This window comes from Lingula anatina, chromosome 1, assembly GCF_051362555.1.
Source record: "Lingula anatina isolate TDL-2025a chromosome 1, LinAna3.0, whole genome shotgun sequence".
Taxonomy (NCBI): domain Eukaryota; kingdom Metazoa; phylum Brachiopoda; class Lingulata; order Lingulida; family Lingulidae; genus Lingula; species Lingula anatina.
This window is the reverse complement of record NC_141767.1, coordinates 68,281,122-68,306,750: the sequence shown is the minus strand read 5'-3', so window position 1 is coordinate 68,306,750 and position 25,629 is coordinate 68,281,122. Positions and strand designations below refer to the sequence as shown.

Genomic DNA, 25,629 nt, shown 5'->3' with positions numbered 1-25,629 from the left:
AACCTTCGGACTATTGAACCTTCGGACTATCGCTACGGCCCCAACTCTGACCATGGCTGGCCGAGTTAAAAATTACCGCGTGATTGACAGACAGAAGCACGTGTTGCTACCGCAGCGCCCTCTGGCGATCGATCGATGAGACGATCGATGAGAATAGTTACACGATCGACGAGATTAGACGATCGACGAGAATAGTTACACGATCGACGAAAACAGTTTGACGATCGACGAGATTAGTTACACGATCGACGAAAATAGTGACAGCATTGGTTTTAATACACCATAGATGAGAAATGTTTGACAATTGAATTGACGAAAGTAGATGTTGAATTTATGACAGGATCGTTTAAACTTGAAACTGAATCGATGGGAAGGCAGTGAATCGACGAAACATAACTGAATCGACGACATGAATTTTTGCCCTCTTGGCCGCCCATAGCCAAGGCTCGGACGCTTAGGTGAAGTCTAGTTGTAAAGCGCATCGTATCTAAACTGAGAAAGAAAATATTTAATTGCTTGATTCTCCGTCCAAATAGCTGTTTCTTGCCTACAGTTTACGCATTTCTGTGCTTCAGCCACCTTTTTAGTTTGACAGAAAGCAATGCACGCTTCATACGACCTTTTTATATGCGCACCTTGTACATCATCTACACCTAGCATAGCCATGCTGGAAACAGCAGAGGACCACTATGACCCCTGTGGCGCGCGGTTCCTGTCATGCGCACTTCGTATTTCCGCAAAAGATGAAAAAGCCAGTGATTACAATTTTATTCAGTGACAAGAATTTAAAGTTCTTTCTCTGAGAGACTGAGACAATTATTTTTTCATTCATGTACATTGACATAATAGAAATGTGACATAATGAGAAAGGAATGGGTGTCAAGGGATAAAACTCATCTTACACCATTGATTAACCACAGAATTAGAAGTATGGTTTGGTTGAGATTTTAATCTTCGTTTTCATTGTGCTAAGACAATTTTCCATTAATGTTAACCTCTTGGGCATGCAGAAAGTATTTAGTCAGTGAATTTTTTTTTTTTTTTTTTTTTTTTTTTTTTTTTTTTTTTGCTATTATTACCCCATATATTAACTTAAAACAAAACTATATGACTTTCAAAATGAAAGAACTTTAAGTCAACATTATTCCACTCATTACTTTGCTAAGCCCCTATGACACTGACTATTACCCATTTACAATAGCTTGTAAGCAGTCAACTTCTGGTCTCTTTTGAAATTACTTTAGATAACATTAGCAATGTTTTTGTAACAGAAAAAAGGAACAGGTATGAAAATCTCTTGGAAAATGAACATTTACATCATCTAACATTTTTCACACAACTACATCTAACATACAAACATGAAACAGAACAACTGGATTGGTCATTATACATGTGGAGACTGTGACAAGATTGTCGTAACTGTTGTGGACATCATAATAAATGAATGGGCAACAACAACTGTATGAAGGGAACCTTCACTATTCCTGCATTAAGGATGTTTTTCCTTCCTTGTTCATTTAAATACAAAATAGAGCTTTCTTCACATTAAGGTCTTGCAGGCAATCAAACAAGGGAAAAAATGTTGCAAGCCCATTTAAAGTATGCAAACATTTTAAAAGTGATAGAGGTGACAATCATACAGGTGAGTATTTTCTTTGTTTACACAGTCAAACACTGGTTTATTGAAATGTATTGCCTCCTCAGGCAATATCCTGTTGTTTATAATGACAGTTTTCATATTTTTTTTACACTGGTGAAAGTAGGCATTAGTGTAATTTCCCCAGATATTTTCATGACTTATGTATAACACTGAAGATACTGAGCAGCAACAATTTATGAGCTGTAAGAACTGCAGTTTTGTCACCGAGGGCCACCCCATTTGATGTCTTTCAATCCTTGGAATTGTCTTTTGAGCTCATTATTATCTGCCCACTTAGCATCTAAGTAAGAATCCTCATCAGCTGCCTCCAATTTCTGAAAAATTGATAAAGAAAATATAGATTGAGCCATTGATAAGTCTTATCATATATCATTTAAGCATTATATATTCAAAATAAAATAGCATGTATTTTGATATATTGTAAAAACATTTTGTTTCTGACCTGTCATCTTAACAAAAGAGGTAAAAAATGATTACCATCAACTGAGGTTTGATATGTGTCAGAAGAAAAAGGGGGGTTTGAGATATTGTGAAGTTCAGTATAGGCAGGCCCGTAGCCAGGGGGGGGTTCGGGGGGTTCGAAAGAACTGCCCTTTTTGCTGGGAAAAGGTCCACTCTGGGTAAAATTTGATCTAGGTACATGAAGTTTTTATAGAAAAAAAGGTCCACTTTTTCAGAAAAAGAACCCCCCTTTTGAAATTGCTGGCTACGGGCCTGATAGGGGAGGCATTTCCATGCTTTTTTATAGAACAAAATCTAATATTTGTGTGAACATGATTGATAAAGACTGCCCCAACAATAAAAGAAATAAATGAATAAGATATAATAATAACAATAACAAAGAAATAAAACCAACATGCAACAAGAATACTGTAAATGAAAATAATAAAAAAAATTGTCAAAGAAATAAATGAATTTTAGAAAAATATATGAATATTATTCAAATCATAAGATGAAGTACCTTTGCCTCCTCTTGTTTCCTATAATAATGGGCCATCATGGCTTTCTGTTCCTCCTCACTCACTACTGGTTCTCTGGCAGGGGCACCAAGTCCTCTCTAGGAAATAAACATAAACAATGATTGGAGGAAGGGGGTTTATGATGCAGTCAAAACTAAGTCAAAGCACATATCTTTACCTTTCTTTCTCAAAAAAGAGCACAGAGATCTATCCATTTTGGTTATAAGTGTCATCCTTTTATCACAGTTTATCAAAACTGTCTTATACGTCCTTGATTAAAAGAATAAGTTCATTATTAGCTGTTACTTGACATCAGTCATGGAATAATGTTCATTAGTTTTCTGAAAGATGAAAATTATTTCAAAAGTTAAAAAAAAAAAAAAAAAAAAAAAAAAAAAAAAAAAAAAAACAGGGAGATTAAAATAAAAAGATATCTTTTTACCTTTTGTAATTTAGCTACAATGGTTGTTTTTTCATTCTTGCCAACAAAATCCATCAACTTTTTTCCTCTCTGCAGTTCCTTTCCAGCCCACCATAAAGATGCATTAGATTCTAAAAACACTTCCTGGCCAGCCTGGTATAAATTATGAATTTTGAACTAAAATACATGTACCTCTCTCCTCAACTTTTCCATTAAAAAAAAGCATATAATGTTTTATTTGCCTTTCATGAAAATTAATTAGATGCTTAACAGTACATTCAAAGTAAAGTTTCTTACTAACATTTTAGTTAAAGATATCATGAGAAATAAAGACTAAAGAGAATCAAACGATTAAAATGACCAATTATACAGGTAGGTCTAATAACACACCTGTGTTCCCTCCAAATCTTCAGTATTCTCAAACTCCATTCTGATTGGATCGTGTGGAGGCAAGTTCATTGGATACACTATCATTACTGCTCCACGTAAAATGTCTATTGCTTCTTTTACTTTAGCCTGAGTCATACAGACCCCTTGTTTTGCCAACTTCTTTGATACCATATCCTTAGCTTCTTGCATAGTTTTTGTTAGAACTTCAGCCATTTTTTCGTTTGGAGCTGAAAGACAATACAAAAATACATTTTCTCCTATTTTCCTGCTTTTTAAAAATAAAATGAAACATATCCCCCATGAAATAAACATGGGACGTTGTATAAGTGCATCTGTACATTTAATTAATCACAAGAATAATTACCAAAATAAAGATTAACAGAGGTTGCAGATCTACAAGGAGAAAAAAGTTAAACAAATCTCATACCATTCCCATTTCGTCTTCCAAGCTGGTCTTTGTTCTCCACAAACCCTCCGCTGGGAACACATTTGTCTGCCCACTCATCTTTCAGCTTCAAGTCAACAATCTGGTCGTCTGTAAGTCCCACCATATTGGGAGGCAGCATAGTGCCATGTTTGGCAAGGAAATCCATGTCTGCAGAAGTTTTGGAATTGAATATTGGATCATTAGAAGTTGTGAGATGTGTATGACAGTTGAAAGAGAGTTGACAAGAATATGTAGCATAAATGAAATATCCAACATGCTTATTTATAATTTTCAATCTTAAACAAAATATTAATTTTTAAGCTGCCATTGCATATCAGGTAAACTGAGAATACTGGGTTCTTGGTGTTAAACTGGATAATTTCAACTGTCCTTTTACTTCAATGAATTTTCTAAGAAAAACCATTATGCCCCCCATAAAATGCACCAGTTGAAATAAATGTAATTATGTTAATTCTAAATGCGACAGAAAAAATCCTTTATTAGTTTTCTTTCCTTTTCCTATTATAAAAAAAATTAAAAAATAAAATTCTATTCGAACCTGCACATATCCTTTCCACTTTAAGCTGTCCATTGTATATTGCCACTGCATCTTTCATGAGATCATCAATTGGTATGTCCACTGTAGTCTCATAAAGAAACCGGCTCTCATCCCCTTTCTTGATGTGAAGTTTCACCATTATCACTGATCTTGAAAACAGTCAGAAATGAGGAAAGGGAAAAAACATCATATGAGCCGTATGAATTGCTGGTGCAGATCTTAAAGGTATAATCTACCAGTACTGACAGTATATATTTACAAAGATATTTAACGTATAATGTATGGAAGGCATTTTCGCTTAAAACACACATTGCTGCATCATTGCTTCAACAAATCTGATGACGGCTCCAACACCACTGCTGTTGACCGACGGGTCTGGTGCAGCAAAATGATAAAATCACAGGACGCAGATTTTCGAAAAGGTAAAATATCACTACATGCACTCATACCCATTGAGCTAAGAATTTCTGAAATCTACCTAGTGAGACCTAAGATTAAATTTACTTACCAACAAGTCAAATTCAAAAGACACAAGAGCAATGCCACAGGAAGTTTCTAGACTATATCTACGGAGATACTCTACGGTGCCATGGCAACTGCATAAATAGTGTAATTCAAGTAATTTTGAATATAGTAAAGCTAATTTGTGGCAAATTCATTTATTATTATTGGTTTAATTGAGGCTACATTAAGAGGTGCATGTCAAAAGTAAAATTTGAGCTAGTTAAATTGCAGAAGTGCAGACCATGAGCCGGAAGTTCTTGTGAACAACATGTTGAAACAGGTCGCTTCCGTTTATTTGGGGGCGTCTCGATAGTCCGAAGGTTCATTGGTCCGAAGGTTCGTTGGTCCGAAAAGTGGTAACATTTTCATCGATTTTTTAATCAAGGGTTCATTGGTCCGAAGGTTCTATAGTGAATATTCGGACCAATGAACCTTCGGACTATCGAACCTTCGGACTATTGCTACGGCCCCGTTTATTTGATAGGGTGACCTCTTTCCCTCCTGCGACTTGACATTTTGAAATGGCGGGAATGAAAAGGAGCCTTTTTGCTGAAGTTGTTGATGGATATTTTCTTCCAAGTCGTGAAGATTGTGAGAATAAGGACGAAGATGAAGAAGTTGAAGAAGGAGAAGCGGACGACGACATTCATATGCTTGACATGGACGAAATGGAAACTGTCGAAAATGGTGGAAACTTAGCCAGATCTCAGCCTGTGGCCGAAAAAACGGGTGAGATAGCGTGTTTTTTTATTTGATGCAATCTCTCGTGTGTACTAGTAGAGATAAAACCTCTCCAAGCAGGCTTCCCAGGATTTTCCCAGGATTGGGGGTACAGGACAGGCCGTTAAAATCTACCATCTTTTATTTCCTACCAAATTTTATGTATTCCAAGTGTCATGAGTGAGGAGGGTGGGATGGGGGATGCCATTTTGCTGACATGAGATAGAAAATTTTGGATTGTCGGTTAAAAAGTGATTGTACAGAGCCTGTTCAGTCTCAGTGTAGTTGCCACATGCCTTCCTTAAAAATCCACACTATGTCATGCAGAACTTTTAGCACCCATGTGGCCAAAATGAGCTAGGTAATGAGGAAACACACAACTTCAAATTTCTTTCTGAGGAAGGCTGCCCACGGATGTTCCCACAAGCCAAGCAGTCATTAAAAAATATATATATAAAATGTCCAGCTGTCTTTGAAAATATACACTGCACTGTCTGCACAATTTACCTTTATTTGTGGCCTAGCAGCTGATTCATGTGAAATCATCAAAATTTTGATACCCAGTGTTGAAAATTTTACTTTGGCAGTAGGGTATGTATGTATGTATGTGCATGACATTTTGTTTGCAGGGAACTTTTTACAACACTCGTATACATGTGCAACTCCATCTCAATTTCAGTTTTATTCAAAGTTTTCAAAGGTGGAAAAGAAATCAATATATGTGGCAAATTCTTGATGACAGATCCTTGGTGGGCTGCAACTGTGCGTTTGAAAACAACAAGAAGGAAGGGTTTACGTTTTATGGCAGGTAAGATGCACCTGTAAATGTATCAATGCTTGAAGGCTGAATAATTCTCTAAGAAACAAAGTGGTGGTATATAAACCAAACAGAACAAAGTTGTAGTATGGGAAGATTTTGTAGATTATGCTCAAAGCTGTTCCAAGTCTTAAGGCCACAACTAAGTTTATTGGAGAATATGTGATGATATTGGCTTTAATGTTGTTTTCAAGGTAATCCTGAGTACAGACTGAGAGATGATCCAGGTGTGAAGACACAGAACTTAGTGTATCTTTTTCTCACCAACGCCATGACTGGTGCTGACAAACAGCATGTGGATGCTTTTTTTGAGCAAATAAAGTAATTAGCATATATTATTCACTTTGACTAAATGTTATACAAACTCTTACTTTGAATTTATATCTCATAATGTTTTTTTTTTTGTTATGTTTTTACTTACATATTGCAGTGTTTAAGTTTTTGATATATGATGGTTTATAATTATAACTTTAATGGACTTTAATGTTCATTGTCAATATTGTACAAAAAACATATTACAATTTGTTGAGATTTTCATCACTTGTTTGGTGTCATAGATTAGAACATTATTTTGGTCTAATATGTTATCTTGGACAATTTGTTTTAGGTCATGGGGAGAGGTAGTCTCATTTCAAAACATGCTAGAACTCCTTGAAAGGTTTAAGTTAGCCATTCCATCAAATGATGAGAGGAGTGGGATGGCCGAGAATATAATCTCTCACTTGCAGAGCTCTGGTAGGCAAACACCCATCTCATGAATTTTAGGTAAAACTGTCTATAGTAGAACAGTGGGCTTATTCAATGAGGGAAAATCTGCAGGTTACAAAATGTAGGTTCATTTTCTCTTTTCTCTTGCTGCTGTCTGTTTACTGCATTTTAGCATACAAATAAAATCAGACAATTGTGCTGTCAGTTCCTTACTGTTTTTATTAGTTGGTGTCCTTAATCTCATTATTGGATATTTATCTTCAGAGAGTGGTGGAACTGTATATAAATACCTTACACAGAATTTACAAGACTTCTTCAGATGGATTCCACAGTTGCTTCCAAGACATTTTCTGCATTTTCTCCAAGATGGTGATAAAGACGGAAAAAGAAGATTTCAAAATACGATTTGTCAGGAATTTAATAAAGCACTTACAAAGGAGCCATGGGTTTTTGGATTCAGTCCAGTAGGTTTATTTCACTAATTTTTAGTTATAGACCAAAGCATTTACATATTTCGTAAGTGTAAAGTTTGTTCCATGAAAGAAAAAAACTCCAAAGTACAAAAGATAAATAAAATTCTTGCATGAGCAAAGACAGGTGTTTTACATTATATTGTTTCTTTAAACATTTTCAAGGTCTTGAGGTACAAGTTCAGTGTGGTTGGCTGTGAAGCTACTCTCCAATCATATAAGGCATGCGGAATCTTTGATAAACTGAGTCCTCTTCATCAAGATGCCCTGTACATTTATGACATGTTAAAGAAAGAGAGCCGAGGAAAGGGACATACCTTCCTGTATGAAAACTCTATTACTCCGAAAAAGTTGGATGACCATAAAGTGACCAACTACCGCAAAGCATTCCAGTTTCTGGTGGATAATTACATAATAGTACGAGAAAACGGCAGAGTCTATTTGAGGTACTTGTGGAAAGCAGAGGAGGAAATCAAGCAAGGGATAGGTACCATGCTGACATGTGAGCCATGGACCTTTGACATTGATTTTGACAGGTAATATTTGATGTAGATACCAGAGCGTTTTAGGAATTATGATTTTGACAGATAATATTTGATGTAGATACCAGAGCGGTTTAGGAATTATGATATTGCCAGGTAATATTTGATAATATGTATCACAGCTGTCAAGTAATAGTAGTACATGGTGTGAGTGCGTAAACCGAGAATGGCCTAAAGATAAAGATGGAATTGAAGTTAAAGCTCAACATGAAGCTTACTTATTTATCTTTAGTTTTATGTTTCAGTCTTATCAAAATTTCTTCTTTCAGGAGAATGGTTTATACAATTGTTTCGGTTTTATTTTCACTTTTTGTGCCAAATACTTTTTTTGATGTTGAAGATTTTCACTTGTGTTTATTCTTTCTTTGCAAAGATATCATTTATTAGTTTTATTGTGTAAATAGGGCAAGTATTTCCACAAAATGGTTAACAAGAAGTGCCCATATCACTGTATTTATAGCACACATAAGAAATGGGCTTACTTGGTACATTATCCAGTAAATATTTTAATTTTAGGCCTGAGTTTCAGCAAATAGCTCAGGATGAGGATCAGAAGCTTGCTGCACAGGTCATCAGTCAGAATGCCGTAACTGTTTTGTCAGGTAAAGGTGGCTGTGGGAAGACAACTGTTGTCAGCTCTGTGTTTAGACATGCACAAAAACTAGACAAAACTGAAGACCAGGGATTTGAGAGAGAAGGAAAGACACCATTTGATGAAGAGAAAGATATGATAAATGATGCAGAATTGGAATTCAGCAGAGCCATGGATATGCCAGAGAATCAAGAATTTGGAGAAAAACAAAAGGTGAAAACAAACATTACAGTGCTGCTAACTGCTCCCACTGGCAAGGCAGCCAATATTCTTGGCCGGCGTTCTCACCTGCCCTCCTTCACTTTGCACCAGGTGCTCTGGAGCTGGAGGATGCACCTCAAAAAAGTAAAAAATTCAAATGAAGAAGATCCTGAATGGAAGTTCAAGCATGTCAAAGCAGTGGTAGTGGATGAGTCCAGCTTGGTTTCTGTCTGTCTTTTCAACAATATGTTTCAACTTCTACTTCAACATGCAGATCTCAAAAAGTTGGTTGTGCTTGGGGATGTGCATCAGTTGCCTTCTATTGACCCCGGGAACTTTCTGTCTGATTTGTATGATTCTTTACATGATAGTGGATGCAGCATTTTGTTAAAACAGAACCACAGGAGTGAATCCAAAGCAATAGTTGAGAATGCAGAAAGAATATCTAAGTTGGAGGTCCCACTGTTTAACAAAGAGGATAAGTTCTTTGAGGTCACAATACCAGAAAATGATGATGGACCAGGTAGGTTTTTTATTCATCAGTGTTATAGTTGAAACGTATTCTTCAGTTATTCTTTAAATCTGAAATATACACTGCTGTTAATTTTTTTTCTCTTCAATCTCCTTGTGATTTCATTTTTGCAAAGGAAAGAATTAGTTAAAAGTATTAGGGAAAAAATTAACTAATTGATTACATGTGTGTGCAATTAGAAACTAACATCAGTAAATGATTTATATTCCAGGCACTGGTGGTGCAGTAAGGAGTTTGTTAAGTGGCCAGGATCCGTGCATAGGAACTGTAGAAAACTCCCAGTTTGTAGCATTTAGAAAGTAAGACATGCAGATGCTGCTCTCTTCTGGTAACAAGCATAGTTATAAAAAGATATCAAATAGACTTAGGAAAGGAGGAAACAACAGTTATCAATAATGAAGTACTTGATGATGATAAAAGAATTAATAAGAATGACAGAAAGGATATGAATTTCTTTTGGTCTATTTCTATAAAAACAAAATACATTTAATAGTTCTTAGTCATGTGCAATATTAACATGTTAAATTTTTATAATATTAGCACTTAAATAGATTAATATGTGGAAAGTTAAAAGCCTGAAAATATTTGAATAAGATAAAGGCATAAGCACTGGACTTGTTTACTTAAACTGCACTATTGTAATTTCAGTAAAGATTGTGACTGCATCAATGAGATCTGCTGCCTCCATTATGTTGGTCATAGTATCAAGGATCCAAAAGGCAGATTCAACTTCCAGCCAGGAGACAAAGTATGCTGCAGAAAGAATGGAAGTGTCATAAATCACTTCCAAAAAGAAAAAGTACAAAGGAGATCCAAAAGGAGGAAAAATGCAGCTGGGGAATGCAGTGCCAGGCCTAGTGGAAGTACTTTTGATGAAACAGTGAATGAAACAAATGCAGGTGCAGCTGTTTCCCAGGAAAATGACTCAGAAACTGAGGACGAAGAGCTTATGCCTAGGCTGTGCAACGGGGAGGTGTTTTTTATTAAAGATGTGAGTTTTGAATACTGATTTACATTTATTTTCATCATTTACCGTTGAAGTGTGTTAGGAGCAGGCTTTAAGCAAGGAGAAAGATTTTCAATTTATTTGAAAACAAAAATTCATTCTGAAATGCAATATGCCATAAGTTTTACTAACATTGAAAATAAGGCAGCTGACTTAATACTTTAAAAGTAGTTTATAATTGACACAGGACTGTGATCAACTTTATTTTGATGACAATATGATTTTAAACCAGATGCTCTAGATATTTCTGTGTTATATGGATAAACAATGAGTTCATAGTTATTTTCATATTTTCCAACTGGGACCTGTTTCACAAAAGTTTAGAGACTTTGTTTTAACTGTTAAAACTGGATAGCTGACTGTATAACTGTAGGAATAATAACTTTGTCAAAAACTGTTACATCAAAAGTTTTGGGTAGAACCCCCCCCCCCCCCCCCCCCCCAAAAGAAAAAAAAAAAAGAGAGAGAGATAAAATAGAAATAAAGGGACCTTATACTCTTTTAAAAAGCTGCTTAATAAGTCTGCTAATTTTTTAGTCCAAAAATTAACTTTAGTCTTCTTGTGAAATTGGTCCCCAGATCACTCGCCAGGATATGAACACACTAATGCACTGCATGTTCTTCATATTGAAGGATATCACTGTGGAAACATTCAACAACAAACGAAGATTCCTGGTCCTGGATGACCGAGATCCTGATCCAGACCATCGGCGTATCATAAAAGTTTGCTACAGGGAGGTGATGCGTCAGTGTAAGCTGAGACATGCCTGGGCACGGACTATTCACACCTATCAGGTAGAGGATGTGTGTGTTATGAGGAAGAAGAGGGTGTTAACTGTAAAGTGCATAGGTGAATTAGAAATGCACTTTTAAGACCTGCCCAATTATTAAAATATCTTATTGAAGACTTTGTAGTTTTGATATTGCTTTACTAAAAGAAGCTCAAGATAAAAAAATATAATGAAGACAATTAAAGCTAACAGTAGAATTGGATTAGATAACAAGTTATACTGAGAATGTAAGGATAAAAATTGGCTTGCTGTATGACCTTGCAGGGTTCAGAATCGGAGACTGTCACCTATGTGGTGGGCAAAGCCTACGGCCAGAACTGGAAGCACGTGTACACGGCAGTGACACGGGGCAGGAAGCAGGTGATCATACTGTCCGAGAAATCCCAGCTTAAGGCCGCAGTGGGAACAGCGGCAAGGAAGAGGAACACAAGTCTGTATGAGAGGCTGACCAAGCTCATTGGAGAGTTGAAGAAGAAAAGGACAATACATGGCCCATCACTGAAACCTGCTGTTCCTCATGCAGTAGCTAAGCCTGATGAAGTAAGTCTCTTCTGGTGCATAGGACATGGATTTTAGACCCCATTCCCATATCTAGCAGGATCAACCCATCTTTGAGGGATTCTTGCTAAATTGCATTCAGTTTAAGCAAATTAGATGTCGGGTACCCCTGACAGCTTCAGTAGGCATGCCAAATAATAGAGCTGCTTAAGCTAATTGTAATTTAGCGAGAAACCCGTCAGAGATGGGTAGATCCTGCTAGATTGATCTAGGTATAGGAATGGGGTCTTTTCCATTATCACAGACAGGTCCTGGCTGTAAATGAGTTGAGAGGGCACAATATATTTATTTACACAATAAGAAAATTTAGGATAACTCACTGAGCCCCTCCCCCTTTCTATTTTAGGTTAGGGACTGGGGCTTAGCATCTTGTTTTAGAAAATTTGAAAGTTGGGCAGCTGATTCAGCCCATTATAGTGTCAAGGATACATTACAATGTATGCATTTCCCATAATGTAAACTATGTATTTTGATTTTTTAGAAGTTATAGATTAATTAGGATCTATGAACTTTGTACATGTCTTGTTCTGATTAGCATACTGTAGAATATACAAAGTTTTTAAATTGTTATTTGCAGACTATCAACCCAGCACTTCCAAGCATCAGTAAGAAAGAAGAATCTTTAGATTTTGAATACGCTCAAGCTGTAGACTCCTCTGAAGAAGATGCTTTGGAATCATCGGTATACTTTGACGACAGTGGTTTGATAAGATTTAATCATACAACTGGCATGATTAACCATCTTTCTTCTGATGGCAATCGTTGTCAAGAGAAACCATTGCAAGACATTCCTGACCTTCCAGTTTCTAACATAACAGGTAATAACCAAATTGCTTCAGCAACGTCTTTCAATGAGGCAGAAGTGCATTCATCAAGGTCTACTATACCCAGATCTGATAATGTGCAAGTTTCTTCCAATACAAAAGTCAGCAATGAGAGCCAAAGTTGGTCGGAGTGGAGTGAGACTTTCTTTGAAAATGTCAAGACTGGTGATGAATTCCTTATTCCAGACAAAGAGAAGGAAGACAGTTTAACCAAAGGGGGAATTACACAAAACAAAGCAGAAGGAAGAAAGGAAACAGATGTAAATAGTACACCACAACTAGAAGACCAGACTCCAACAGCTTCTGAAAATTCAGTGATGAATGACTCAGAACTTTTCAGTGTTGCAGAGAGTATGGAAACAGCTTTGGCAAAAGATGACAAGTCAAATTTAGAACTAGCCCGTCCTATTGAAGAAAGTTCAGAGACAGATGTACTCGATCTTCCGTCCATCAGTTCCCCATTGAAAAATGATTTTCTAAGAAGGCCTTGTGCCCAGAAAACAAGAGAGGTTGCCAGATTGCCCCATCAAACTACCAGCATGAAATCTCCATTAGTTTCACCAAAACGGAAAGCACAGCCCAGCTTTTCCACCCCAAGTACACCTAATAAGAAACCTACAACAACAGCACTTTATGATGGGATGTGTGACCACTGTATGTCTCCCATAAGAAAGGGAATAGACAACATAACATTCTATAAAACCCCTTACACACCCACTCAAGGTTTAGGCACAAGCTTTCAGAAAAAATGGATTCATGCAGGATGTGATATTTCTACTTCCTCAGACGAACAGTAAACCAACAAAACTAAAATCCCTAGTAAAAAATACATTTCATAACATTCTGCAAAATTTACATTTTAGTTTTTTTAGTTAACATAGATTCATTTACATTTTGGCTTGTAAGAGCTTTCTATTTCATATTCCCTTAGAATGCTGTAGCAGTTGCTTTATGATATGATAAGATGCAAATTGTACCATAGCCATCAAGATGAAGGCATCATAGATTTGGCATTCTTGCAGTGTTTTAAGAATCACAATTGCTAATCATTTCCTATGACCCCAAAGTAACCATAAAGTTGACTAGCCTCATCTGGTTTTACCCCGAATATACTGGATTTGATCATTGGGTACAATAGGTTTTACAAATGACCAACCTTGAAGTGAAAATTGAGCCATTGCTTTTCTTGCCATGATGCTTATTGCAGTTCCCCACTTGAGCTTTTTTGAGGAATCTTCAATAAAAATATAATGCACAAATTGTGCAATGTCCCAATGAAGTAGAAAGTGTGAACTAGACTTTTAGTAAGCACAATCATAGATCGCATTCACAACGAGTTGAGCCAGGCTTTACAAATCCTGGGGACTAAATATGGCAGTCCTACATGAAAGAAAAACCGCCTAATCTTTTAATAGTCTCTCCGCCTCTCACACGCCTCCCCACACGTCGTCCCTGCGGGGGGACAGTCATTAAATCTCGGCTCCATTGGGACGACACATGGGGAGGCGTGTGAGAGGCGGAGAGACTATTAAAAGATTAGGCGGTTTTTCTTTCATGTACGTCCGCCATATTTAGTCCCCAGGATTTGTAAAGCCTGGCTCAACTCGTTGTGAATGCGATCATACTTAGTCTTTTGTGCTCAATCTCCCAAACTCTACAACTGTGGGACTGGTAGCTATTGCACTGCCCCAATTGGGAGCGAAAGATATGGTATTTGTATGTTAAATTTGTACATCAAACTTGTCAGACATATTGAATTTCTTGGTGAAAACCAAATGTTTTATGGCACTGCTTACAAAATATATCATTAAAATAAACCTAGTGGCATACTTGCAGCACAAATTCAGAAAGTTGAATATTTTTTAAAGCAAGAGATGAATACAGCTGCTGTTAGAGTTAGAAAGGAAGCAATGTCATAGTGCCAAAATTTTTGACTTGGATGTCTGAAACTGATTGAAAGTCAATATTTTTTAACCTTTGCAGTGTTACTTTTCTAAAATCTATTCATGATAGATAGCTATTGGACAGTTCACAATTAATTTTGTCAAAACTAGCTATTACGCACTTCACGGAACTCCCTGAATGCAATCAGATTAACATACTTGCATGCCTCCTCTTGTCTCCAGTGTACTCGTAAGTGTAATCAGTAACTTTTATGAGCTATATTCTATTCCACACCAATAGGCATTAGTCTGTTAACCTTATTACATTCAGTGAGTTCTCAAAAAGTTGGTGCACATTAGCTAGGTTGACAAAATTGTAAGTGTCCATCTTTTCTCTTCTGTTTGTTTCTGCCTTATTGAAATCTATTTATGTGCAGCCCGTACACAACAAGCAGTGCAGATTTTTCACATCCAAGAGTTACAGTTTTCTGTGTTGTGCTAGTTTAGGTTATTGACAACGTGGAAACCTGGCTATTTCATAAGAGAGTCATCGTTTACAGAACCCCAGCTAAGCGCATTTATATATTTGTTGGTCTATTAGGGTATGTGAAAGGGAGGTAATGCCCCATAGCATAGTTACGTTTTAGGAGCAGTCAATGGGAAAAGAATTTTGGGGTGAGAATGTAGCATTTATTGTACCACCAGCGTTAGCGCTGGCGGTACACATGGTTTCGGTCCCGTCCGGATCGTTCCGCCGGCTCCGCCGGACGGCTACCGTTACTGCTTCTCCTCCTAGACGGTAAGGGCCCCCGTACCCATCTCTTGGATTTAGGTCACCTATAATCTCAACTCGTTCCACGTAAAATTTGGGCTTTGTCAGTATTGGGGTCTGGGTGTGGCACTCATTGCAATGCACCCTTGTCCAAAAATGGCAAAATTAAATGCTAATTATCTACCCTACGGAAGGGGTTATGGGAAAAATTTCTACAGACGGCTTTCCAAAAGTCATATGTGTAGATTTCAAATATGCCCTTGGATTTGACTTTTGACCTTTACTTCAAGGTCAAACGGGCCAAAATTTTTTAAAAAATAAGATTTTTTACGAAAAAAAATTTTTTTGCCCTGTTATTCAGACACCACACAGACTTAACCAATAATATTATTGGAAAGTGTTACCCTTCAGGTCATCTTTCATCTCCGTGAATTTGGGGTCAATTGGTGCATTTTCACGGGAGTAGTGGCCATAAGATGCCAAAACTGAAAACTGTCTCTAATTCGGGGACCGTTAATGCTAGAGACCCATTCTTTTTTGCATTTTGTAGAGCATGTAAAGCCCAACACTGGAAGTGGTCTCCGTTTTTTTGTATTCCAAACGGTTTTGGAGTTACGCTATCAAAAAGTACATATTGGTGGTGAAAGCAAAATGTGCAGTACGGTATAGTGAGGCGGCTAAGCCAAAAAATTGTGCAATAGATGATAAAAGCATGAAACTTTCCACGATGAATGACCATTGGGTGTTTGTCTATTTTGGATCGGGAGGCAACTCCAAAATTCATTAGTACTCGGATGAGCGGCTTTCTTAAATATTCATCGTGGAAAGTTTCATGCTTTTATCATCTTTTGCACAATTCTGGATATAATTTGGACTTAACCGACTGACTAGTAATGGATAATAAATTTTAAACTCTGGAAAAATAAAACATAAGGCTTGGCAAAGCAGACAACTTGTGGTCATAATTGACATTATTTCATCAAATTTGAACTTTTGGAACTTCAGAGTACCTCCCATTTCAAGAATTTTGACCAAAATGACCTTTTCTTTATTTTAATTAATTTTTTCTGTAGGAAATTTATGGCACATTATGGGAACTCCAAAATTATAACATTTAGTCCCTTATATCTCCAAAACTGGCAGAGATAGGTCCATAGTTACTATTGAACTGGAATAGGAAGTCATACACTGGCAATCTAAATGTGACCTTGAAATTGACCTTTGACTTACTTTTCACCATGAACTGAACTTTGCAAATTTTGCTGCCCTTTTATTTCCAAAACTGGCAGAGATAGGTCCATAGTTACTATTGAACTGGAATAGGAAGTCATACACTGGCAATCTAAATGTGACCTTGAAATTGACCTTTGACTTACTTTTCACCATGAACTGAACTTTGCAAATTTTGGTTCCCTTTTATCTCCAAAACTGGCAGAGATAGGTCCATAGTTACTATTGAACTTGAATTGGAAATCATATACTGGCAATCTAAATGTGGCCTTGAAATTGACCTTTGACCTACTGTTTACCATGAACTGAACTTAGCAATTTTTGGTTCCCTTTGATCTCCAAAACTAGTGAGATATGTCCATAGTTACTATTGAACTTGAATAGGAAGTCATATACTGGCAATCTAAGTGTGGCCTTGAAATTGACCTTTGACCTACTTATTATCATGAACTGAACTCTGCTAATTTCTTTCTCTTTTAACTCCAAACCTGGCAGAGATAGGTCTATAGTTACTATTGAAGTTGAATAGGAAGTCGTATACTGGCAATTTACTGTGACCTTGAAATTGACCTTTGACCTACCTTACGATGAACTTAACTTTGATTGTACCATTTTTAGTTATATATATTTTTTGCATATTTTGAAAATGTTTGTGAATTGCATTTTTACAGCTTGTCAAGCACAAGACTGGTGGCTGTGTCCCTTATTTTGTGTATGTGGGGGTCTATACGAATGCGCTTGCTCCAGCTGGTGGTACAATATTCGGAGGCGGTATCGCCTCTCTGATCCTCTAGTTATGATTTAGTGATTTAAGGATGACTTACTTAAGCATGCAGAAAAACTTTTAATAAATCAGTATTATCTTTTTATCTGTTATTTATATTAATTTGTGTACATGTTTACTTTACCAGTATTTTTTAATTTTTGATAAAATAAATTAAGTTATGTAGGAAATTGTATTTGAATAATTTTCGTAATAATAATGTTTTAAATATATTTCTATATTACAGATGACTTGCTTATAAATATGATTTGGAAAATAAAATTTCAATGGGAGTTTATGTAAGAAATGGTCATTTTCTGGAATTTTTTTCAAATATTTCTTATGCTCACAAAAACAATGTATTCCTTTGTCTTTAGATTTATCTGTGAAAATTTGTTTTAGAAAATGAATAACTGGGTTATTTTGTTAAAGGCATACCATACACATCCTCCAAAGCAGAAAAAAGGCAACAAACTTCCAAATGCAATAAAAATAACTAAAATAAACAATGAGACTTTACTTTCATTGATTGTGACAGGTGACTTTGAAGGTGACAAAGCAGGTTGTTTTATATGCTGAAATTATATATATATATATATATATATATATATATATATATATATATATATATAAAGACAATTGAGGATGGACAAGCTTGCAAAACTTGGGAGCAAGTTTAAAAAGATTAATATAACATTTTTTCCAAAAAAGTGTTTTAAATGTTAAATAATGTCATGAGAAGAATTACAACTTTATTGGACTGTTTTTCTTGAAGACATGAAATTTTCATTTTTTCACCAAATTGGCATTTTAAAGTTGTGAGTTAATTTGAATAACCGTGCCAGTTACATTTTTCGGTAATTACTCAACCTTTTCAATGGGTAAAAATTATCAAACTTTCAGATGCATATTTTCATAATCTCAAAAATTATATTTTTAAAGTATTTGTGGTGCTTTTACTACGTAGAATAGAATGCTTTCAATTTTGTTGCTACCACTCAATGTGAATGTTCTCAATTTAAGAAATGATGACTTAAAAATAAAGTATCTGTAGTTTCAGCAATCTATTAAAATGGCAACGGTAACGACTAATAGGCCGTAATAGCCGTATATTCGAGGGTTTCCTTTAACGACTTTCAGCAAAGCTGGATTATTCTATATTCGTCACTTTTCGCTTGTTATACCGAAAACAATGATTTTCAGTGAGCCATATAGGAATTCCAACTTAAAATATTCAAGTAAGCTTGCGTGTTAAAACTTCCCATACTACATACAGAGGTGCATCGTGCTCTTCTTTCGCATGCTTATCTAGCAAACGAAACCGGTGACGATCACGATACCTGCGCACTTCCGGAAGTACATGTAGAAGCCAAGACGTAAACAAAGTGCGAACAAAATGGCGTTATACTTGGGAGCTTAGATTCTTCGGTTTTCAAAGCAGAGAATCAGTTATAAGAACCTTTCTTTTTATAATACAAGACCATGTAACAATTTTCCTTGAGGTGAGGATAACGGTAAGAGCGTATCATGTACTCCGGTAGTAATTTTCTTGCGAAAACATACGATTCTATCCACGCACCTGCTGGCGGTAATAAGTGCTGTCACCCAAAGTTGGCAAACCTTACATAGAGCCTTGGGGTGCATGTCACGAGGTTAAGTTTCAAAAATAAAATTGCATGGATTAAAAGAATTTTTTTAGTTTTTTTTTAATACATGCAGTCCATGTAGATTTTTTAAAACACTAGAAAACCCATCAATGACAAATTCAATGCAAATTAATTGCAGCTCAGTGCAGATTATTTATTTATATATTTGCATAGTTTTGTTTGACAATTTTTGAAACATTCAAATAAAAACATTAGTAGGACATAACTATCTGCTTTGCCTACAGCAACACTAAAGATGGCTTGATATTGACCCATTAGAGCCTGCGTCATCAAAACAAACGGCAGCCATTCTGGAGGGAGACCGGAATCGTCTGCTGCGCATGAACAAGCCATGCCTGCAGTTCAGTTTTCGTTTTCTGTATTTTCTTTGATATTTAACCGAGCAAAATGATGAATTACTGCAGGTTATTTGATCGAGAGAAGATAACTAACTTTACAAGCGTTCACAGGCTGCCTGCAGTGGTAACAATCCATGGTGAAGGAACTAAGACCATAAACGGAGGAGAGACGGCGAGGTGGCTTTGAATCAAGACTCTTCGGAAAAGTAAAGGATAAAACTAATTTATTTTATAGCAAAGAATGGAGAGCCAGCTGTGCAGATTTTACCATAAAAGAAAAAACAGTAGAAAACCAAAGACCTAGGTGTGTACATTTGGGGCGCACGTACAGTACACTACATATATATTTAAAGTAGTGCCCAAAAAGTTTGGGTGGAGAGTGTGTTAATTTGTTAAAACGTGTGGAAATACCCAGGCAGGGTGTCGACTTTTATAATGAAGACTCACCTATTGCCTTGGGTGTAATTTGTTATCAGTTACGGTGCTCTCTAGATTTTATCGGCTGTCACCTACCTCTTTAATACCTGGTTAGCATTATTGCCAATTAGTGTCAAGGCTATATTTGTACTGTACACAGCTGAGCTGGGCCAATTAAATCAATTACCTGTATGAGGTGCATTTGGAAGTTAGTGGCTTAATTTTCGATTTGGTGTAGTGATAAGAGTAATTTTATTTTGCAAGTAAATTCTACCTCAGGTGTAATTGACATATAACCTCATGAAATGAATTTGCACTTTCCTCTGTAAAAATGTTAAATTCTGCTCCTTTCAACTGTAATGTTGTAAGTTACAATACGAATAAAAATCACTATTGTCATCTTTCTATTAATTTACATTTAGGAAATTGACTGGCATTTCCCACCAAGCCACACTGATTGGGCGCAAGTAAATTAATTATCAAAAAAAAAAAAAAAAAAAAAAAAGAAATGAAGATCAATTCATGAACTGAATTATTGTTATTTTACATTGGACATCATAAATACATAAGTGTGAAAAATGCCTTGCTTCTGTGAATGACTGAATAATAATAAAATCCTAACATGTTGCTTATATGAATGGTTGCATTCATGGTGAATAATAAAACTCTCTCAAACAACAGTCTTGTTACATGTACTTTCTAATGAACCAATATGAAGTACAAGAATGCTGAAATAATTTCTGACAGCTTCACGATGTAGAGATAAGTCATAACTGACAGCAATATTTCATGTCATACTTTATGACAATCCTGCATACATTCTTCCTTGAGTCCACAAGGGTTTATCCTGATGATCAGCTCAAATTTCTCCTTATATCTATCCTTTATGAAAAAAGTTGCTTCTATGTAAGGTTAAACATGATTACACATTAAACTCTCTCAAACTATAACTGTTATTACCCAATGAACAAGAAAAATGAAGTACAAAATAACTGAACTATCTTCTGACAACACGATGTTGGATAAGTAGCATTTGGTAGGATTTCATGTTTTTAGACTGTCTTGAGTTCATATTGGTCGATCCTGCTGAGCAGCTGAAGCTTCAGCTTGTATATATCCTTTTCCCTTTGGTGTACTTGATCGCGATATGAAGTTTATTTTATTTTATTTGGTTCACCTATATTACCGCTACTATTCCCCGTCGTTCATTCCCTCCAGCATGGCCGCGGGACTAGTGTTACGGAGCAAATATGACGTCACTGTAATGGGTTAATTGTCCCTCTGACTTTGTCTTTCTCGGAGAGACGATAAAAAGCTTTTCTCCACTACCCCCTTACTCTCCACTGCATCCATCCCTCTCTCTTTCTGCTGTCCTCTGTTACCCCAAGCTCTCCACCCCATCTCAGCATCTCTTTCAGCTGTCCTGCTGCATTTTCTCCAGTCCTTTCTATAATTTTATTACTGTTTTTTGTTAATGTAGTCTACAGGGTATTGTTATTTTTCAGCAAAATCGTTCTGTCAATTTCTATTCATTTGTATTGAATTTTAGAATGCTCACTGGCAGACAATTTCATTTTTTTACCGCAGGCATATTACCTTTCCTATCTTTAAGCATTTATTAATTTTGAAATGAACATTCATTATACATACCCTGTGTTTTTATATAGAGACAAAATAACTTTTCTTTCCATTCTTACAGAACTTTTTAAAAAGACATACATTGTAGACGTGTAGCTTGACAGATACAGTACCAACAACCATATTCAAGTTCATTGTGGCATTGAATCAATATGAGTTCTGTGTGGACCTTAACCAGGATAGGATATACCCTGTGGGGGACTACTTGTGGTCTGGGGGCACTGACCATGGTGCTACTGAGACAGAGACCCAGCAATGGCATATTTGTCATCTACCTGCAGTACCTAGCCACTCATGCTATTTTCTCAGCATTGAAAGTAATTCAGGGAGGAGTGGAGACCAGCAGTGTCAATGCAATCCTCAATTATTTCAACAATATCCTGCTGTTGTTTGCTGCAAGCACCTACTTTCGCCTAGCTTCTGTGATATACTTCAGGATGATGCCGCCAATCCATCGCTATCTCACCATAGCAGCATGGGGATCTTTCGCAGTCTTTGCTATTGTACTGACCATCATTACATATGCTGCAAAACTAGTAGAACAGGAAAGTATTGTAGTGTTTGTGTACTACTGTCCATGTGCTCTGTTTGCCTTAGTGGGCCTTTATAAAGTGTACTGCAGTGTTCTGAGAGGAGAACTACTACCTGAAAATGACCACTTGATGTCCTCTAGACCCTGGGTGTCCTGTGTGGGAAGACCCATTGGATACGTCCTGCTTGGTGTCATAGGAGGCACGATGGGGATGATAGACTATTTTATAGTGGTGCTACCTGCAGTTGGGGTGGCCATATGGGAGGCAGAATTCCTGAGCAGACTGCTGGACTGCGTTTTCTACATTCCGTTGGTTATTCCATGTCTGTTGTGGCTGGATTGCCCGGAAAACTTTCCAATGAAAGATACTAGATGAAAAACTTCAAAACTGTTTGTTTCTGTGTTTGTGTCAAACGTTTTACTTTGGTGTGAAGAATGCTTCTTAATGGGGCATACATTGTTAAAAACTGTACAGAGAATTATAGATACAAAACATTTACAATGATGTATACATATATGCATACAGATTAGTATTTTTGAAAGTCCATTGTACAAAAGTTATGTAATCAATCTAATAAAGAGACCATGACATAAGGAAGATATATGCATACAGATTAGAGTATTTTTGAAAGCCCATTGTACAAAAGTAATGTAATCAATCCAATAAACAGACCATGACATAAGGAAAATATAGGTACAGACCAAATATGAGGTGAGGTATGTATTTAAAATTTGTAAATAAAGATTTGAAATTCATTCTTTTTTAACATCTACCCTATACTGAGTAGCTAATGATTCATCATTGACAAATGCAGTTAATTGTATTGGATGATTTATTTTGGCCCTGTAACTATTTTTTTTTTTTTTTGCCAAATTCATATGGGATTTTATGATTTTATTTTAACTTATTGATAAGAGTGCTTGATACCAAGTATGACGTACAGTAATGACACAGTCTTTTCAACAGGGAGAAGTTATCAATTGTCAGATAAATAGTTTTGTAATCATCAATAATATTTTTGTGTAGCATTTGTGGTGCTTTTACATTCAAAGTAGCCTGCTTCTCAGTTTTGTTGCTGCCACTCGGTAGAAATGTTGTATTTTCAAGAATTTACAGCTTTAAAAAATACAGTACATGTAAAATTCACAATTTTCCTTCATTGAAAAGATCTAGTTTTTACAAAGACCAACATTTCTCCAAAATATTGTAAAATGAAGGGATTTCCTTGTGGAAAGAGTTGAAGTATTCTATGTTTGAGTTTTAATGAGGGTGTGTCAGCTTCTTTCTGCTTTGAACACCGTTGATGAGTACTTGGAATTCCCCCTTAATTCTATCCCCATAAAGGTGTAGGACCAAGTCCTCAATCCATATTCCAACATAACATAAATTGGGAGAAAAGAGATGTGGCTATGTGATCTGTGAAGGTACACGTGAGCTGTGAAGGTTTGGACTTAAAACTTTCATGTGGAAAGTTGATAAAAAAAGTCAGTTTTTCAACTTGTCTTGAGGGGAAAGGGTATCATGAACAGGTTATAGTTACTATTTATGAAGTCAAAATTGTTTTCCATTTCAAGATTTGTGTTCCAAAGTGTATGCATTTGAATCCATAAAAATATTGTTTCACTGACAAAATGATATCCAGAAATATATGAAAGACCTAGACAATAATTTATGTCATAAGGAATGTTGCTTCACAAAACTGATGTTGTTTGATGAAAAATCAATGATACGTCTGTAAAGTAAAATATATCTTGCCCTTACTGCAATTTTCTTCAGTGATCTTTTTAAATTACATTGTATATTATTCTTTGTGACATGAAATAAATTTTGATATTATTATTATTATTGAAATAAATAATTTTGATTCTGTATGTATGCCAGTGTAGTTTGCATAGTTCACCTGTGACCATGACCTGCTGGCTGATAAAGACGGTTATATTGTGTGGACACCAGGGCGGTGGTCTGTGATTGTTTGTGTACACAGGGATTACCTGTGTTAGAACAGAGGGTTGAGAGAAGGTTTGGATTGGAAGGTGTCATTATCTAGGACACTAACTGACAGTAACCTGGAAGCTTCTGTTTTTAAGTGGTGACCACCGACTGATATTTGTGCAAGTTCTAAAATCTGGCTGAGAGTTCTTTAACTTATGGTAAGAAAACTTGCATGTTATGTTTCTTCTGTCAGCTTTAATTTCTTTTGGAGGAATGTTTTAACCCAAGATATATGAAGCTATTAGGATGATTGCTGTAGGATCTACGTTCAGTATGTTGGGTTTACGTATTGTAATACGGGTGTGTCCTTAAAAGGATGAAATTCCACCATTTTACATGCTGAATAACCTCAAGTTTTCATTTAACCCTTTGATAGTTGAACATTTGTTATGTTTTACTTGTAGCACCATGAGTGCCGAGTGGCCTTTATCCAGGATTGGCATGGTCCTGTGGGGTGGCACATGTGCAGTGGGAACCATGGTCATAGTGCTCCTGCGGCAGCGACCTAACAGTGGACTCTGGCTGCTCTATACTCAGTACCTCATTACTCACACTGTATTCTCAGTGCTAGTTGTGGTACAAGAAGAGATACCAGGATTCAGAAATGACAATGCAACCATAAATAATAATACAGACAGCACTGGCAACATCCAGAGTCCCAGTGTACAAACCTCTGTGATCATGGGCTATGTTACCAACTTGCTCTTGTTATTTGCTGCCAGTGTTTATTTCAGAATTGCTGTGGTGATTTGTGTGAGGAAAAGACCTCCCTATCATCTTTATCTGATGATAACAGTCTGGTTATCACTGATTGCAGTGGCTGTCTGTATCACAGTTATGACATTTGCTGTCAACTTGGGAGAGCTTACTGGACTTGTAGTGTTTGGGTATTATTTCTTATGTGCACTTTACTTTCTGATCATGGTATATGTAGTTTACATCAACCTCCTCAGAGGAAGAATTGACAGGAAATATGGACAACCCATTTACCCAGCACTTGTGTCTTGTGTTGGCAGACATGGTGGCTTTGTTCTGGCAGGGGTAATTGGAGGAACAATGGGAATGCTGGATTACTTACTGGTAATGATTGCATCATTTGGGGTTCCCATTTGGGAAGCTTCTTTTCTTAGCCGGTTGCTGGACTGCATTTTCTATGTCCCACTTGCTATCCCCTTTCTTCTGTGGATGGATTGTCCAGAAAATTATCCCATGAAAGATACCACAAGTTATGTTTTGTAAGTGACAATAATAGCATTATTCCGAGGCTGGTAATAATTGCATTTGTACTTTACTAACAAGAGGTTAACACTTGCCTATTCCTCCTTATGGTGTATTCATCATCTTGCAAATGAAATACAAGAGCAAATGATCTTCTTGTCCCTAATGAAGTGCTTTACATAGGATAAAATGGCTGTGTTGATAATTACATTTGTATATCACAAACAGTGGACAACAGGTCATGTAACTGCTAAATGAAATGAACAATGGACAGATGTGATGACAAATGCAAGTATTGATGAACATAAATCTATACACAATCCAGGTTTGTAGTCACCATCTTTGCTATCACATGCTCAAGTGATGAGTATAGCTTTATCTTTCTTGTTTGATCTGCATAAAATTAATGGTCAATTGAATATTGTACAAATTTCATTATTTTATTTCTTTCCTTTTATAGCACAAATTGTAGAAATGTAGGATAGGCATACCGAACA

The 25,629-nt window shown here is 36.3% G+C and overlaps 3 protein-coding genes across 12 annotated transcripts; 2 read left to right on the top strand and 1 right to left on the bottom strand.

Annotated features, from left to right (window-relative positions):
- Positions 1-750: 750 nt before the first annotated feature.
- On the bottom strand, positions 751-5,077 carry LOC106153191 (cilia- and flagella-associated protein 298-A-like). 2 transcript variants are annotated; one of them, XM_087002644.1, is made up of 7 exons: positions 4,925-5,077; positions 4,417-4,565; positions 3,858-4,025; positions 3,431-3,657; positions 3,062-3,193; positions 2,622-2,717; positions 751-1,974 (listed from the first exon to the last, which is right to left on the bottom strand). In XM_087002644.1, the coding sequence occupies exons 2-7, from the start codon at positions 4,553-4,555 to the stop codon at positions 1,861-1,863; spliced, it is 876 nt and encodes a 291-aa protein (XP_086858770.1). In that variant the 5' UTR covers positions 4,556-4,565; positions 4,925-5,077; the 3' UTR covers positions 751-1,860. The 2 variants fall into 2 exon arrangements, with proteins under 2 accessions (XP_086858770.1, XP_086858769.1); XM_087002643.1 differs by lacking the exon at positions 4,925-5,077 and having other exon boundaries at positions 4,417-4,599.
- Positions 5,078-5,154: 77 nt separating this feature from the next.
- On the top strand, positions 5,155-17,838 carry LOC106153203 (DNA helicase B). Of its 6 annotated transcripts, none has more exons than XM_087002633.1 (13): positions 5,155-5,256; positions 5,405-5,649; positions 6,320-6,448; positions 6,652-6,778; positions 7,065-7,192; positions 7,430-7,629; positions 7,801-8,171; positions 8,694-9,493; positions 9,714-9,801; positions 10,151-10,493; positions 11,088-11,303; positions 11,564-11,839; positions 12,435-17,838. In XM_087002633.1, the coding sequence occupies exons 2-13, from the start codon at positions 5,442-5,444 to the stop codon at positions 13,476-13,478; spliced, it is 3,930 nt and encodes a 1,309-aa protein (XP_086858759.1). In that variant the 5' UTR covers positions 5,155-5,256; positions 5,405-5,441; the 3' UTR covers positions 13,479-17,838. The 6 variants fall into 6 exon arrangements, with proteins under 6 accessions (XP_086858759.1, XP_086858760.1, XP_086858761.1 ...); XM_087002634.1 differs by lacking the exon at positions 5,155-5,256 and adding an exon at positions 5,306-5,322; XM_087002635.1 differs by lacking the exon at positions 5,155-5,256 and having other exon boundaries at positions 5,362-5,649; positions 12,435-12,675; positions 12,868-17,838.
- Positions 17,839-18,508: 670 nt separating this feature from the next.
- Positions 18,509-25,515, top strand: LOC106154618 (uncharacterized). Of its 4 annotated transcripts, none has more exons than XM_087005061.1 (3): positions 18,509-18,831; positions 21,451-24,072; positions 24,319-25,515. In XM_087005061.1, exon 3 carries the CDS (start codon positions 24,323-24,325, stop codon positions 25,151-25,153), a length of 831 nt encoding a protein of 276 aa, XP_086861187.1. In that variant the 5' UTR covers positions 18,509-18,831; positions 21,451-24,072; positions 24,319-24,322; the 3' UTR covers positions 25,154-25,515. The 4 variants fall into 4 exon arrangements, with proteins under 4 accessions (XP_086861187.1, XP_086861179.1, XP_013384476.2 ...); XM_087005053.1 differs by having other exon boundaries at positions 18,509-18,843; XM_013529022.2 differs by lacking the exon at positions 24,319-25,515 and having other exon boundaries at positions 18,663-18,831; positions 21,451-23,797.
- The last annotated feature ends 114 nt before the right edge of the window (positions 25,516-25,629 follow it).

Bases quoted from the DNA above. Each gene is read 5' to 3' on its own strand.
- LOC106153191 (XM_087002644.1), bottom strand. From the start codon at position 4,555: ATGGTGAAACTTCACATCAAGAAAGGGGATGAGAGCCGGTTTCTTTAT. The intron at 3,194-3,430 runs GTGTGTTATTAG...AATTTATACCAG, and splicing joins AAGATTTGGAGGGAACACAG to GCTGGCCAGGAAGTGTTTTT. The intron at 2,718-3,061 runs GTAAAAAGATAT...TTTATTTCCTAG, and splicing joins TTGTAGCTAAATTACAAAAG to AGAGGACTTGGTGCCCCTGC.
- LOC106154618 (XM_087005061.1), top strand. From the start codon at position 24,323: ATGAGTGCCGAGTGGCCTTTATCCAGGATTGGCATGGTCCTGTGGGGT.
- LOC106153203 (XM_087002633.1), top strand. From the start codon at position 5,442: ATGGCGGGAATGAAAAGGAGCCTTTTTGCTGAAGTTGTTGATGGATAT. The intron at 6,449-6,651 runs GTAAGATGCACC...GTTGTTTTCAAG, and splicing joins GGGTTTACGTTTTATGGCAG to GTAATCCTGAGTACAGACTG. The intron at 6,779-7,064 runs GTAATTAGCATA...AATTTGTTTTAG, and splicing joins GCTTTTTTTGAGCAAATAAA to GTCATGGGGAGAGGTAGTCT.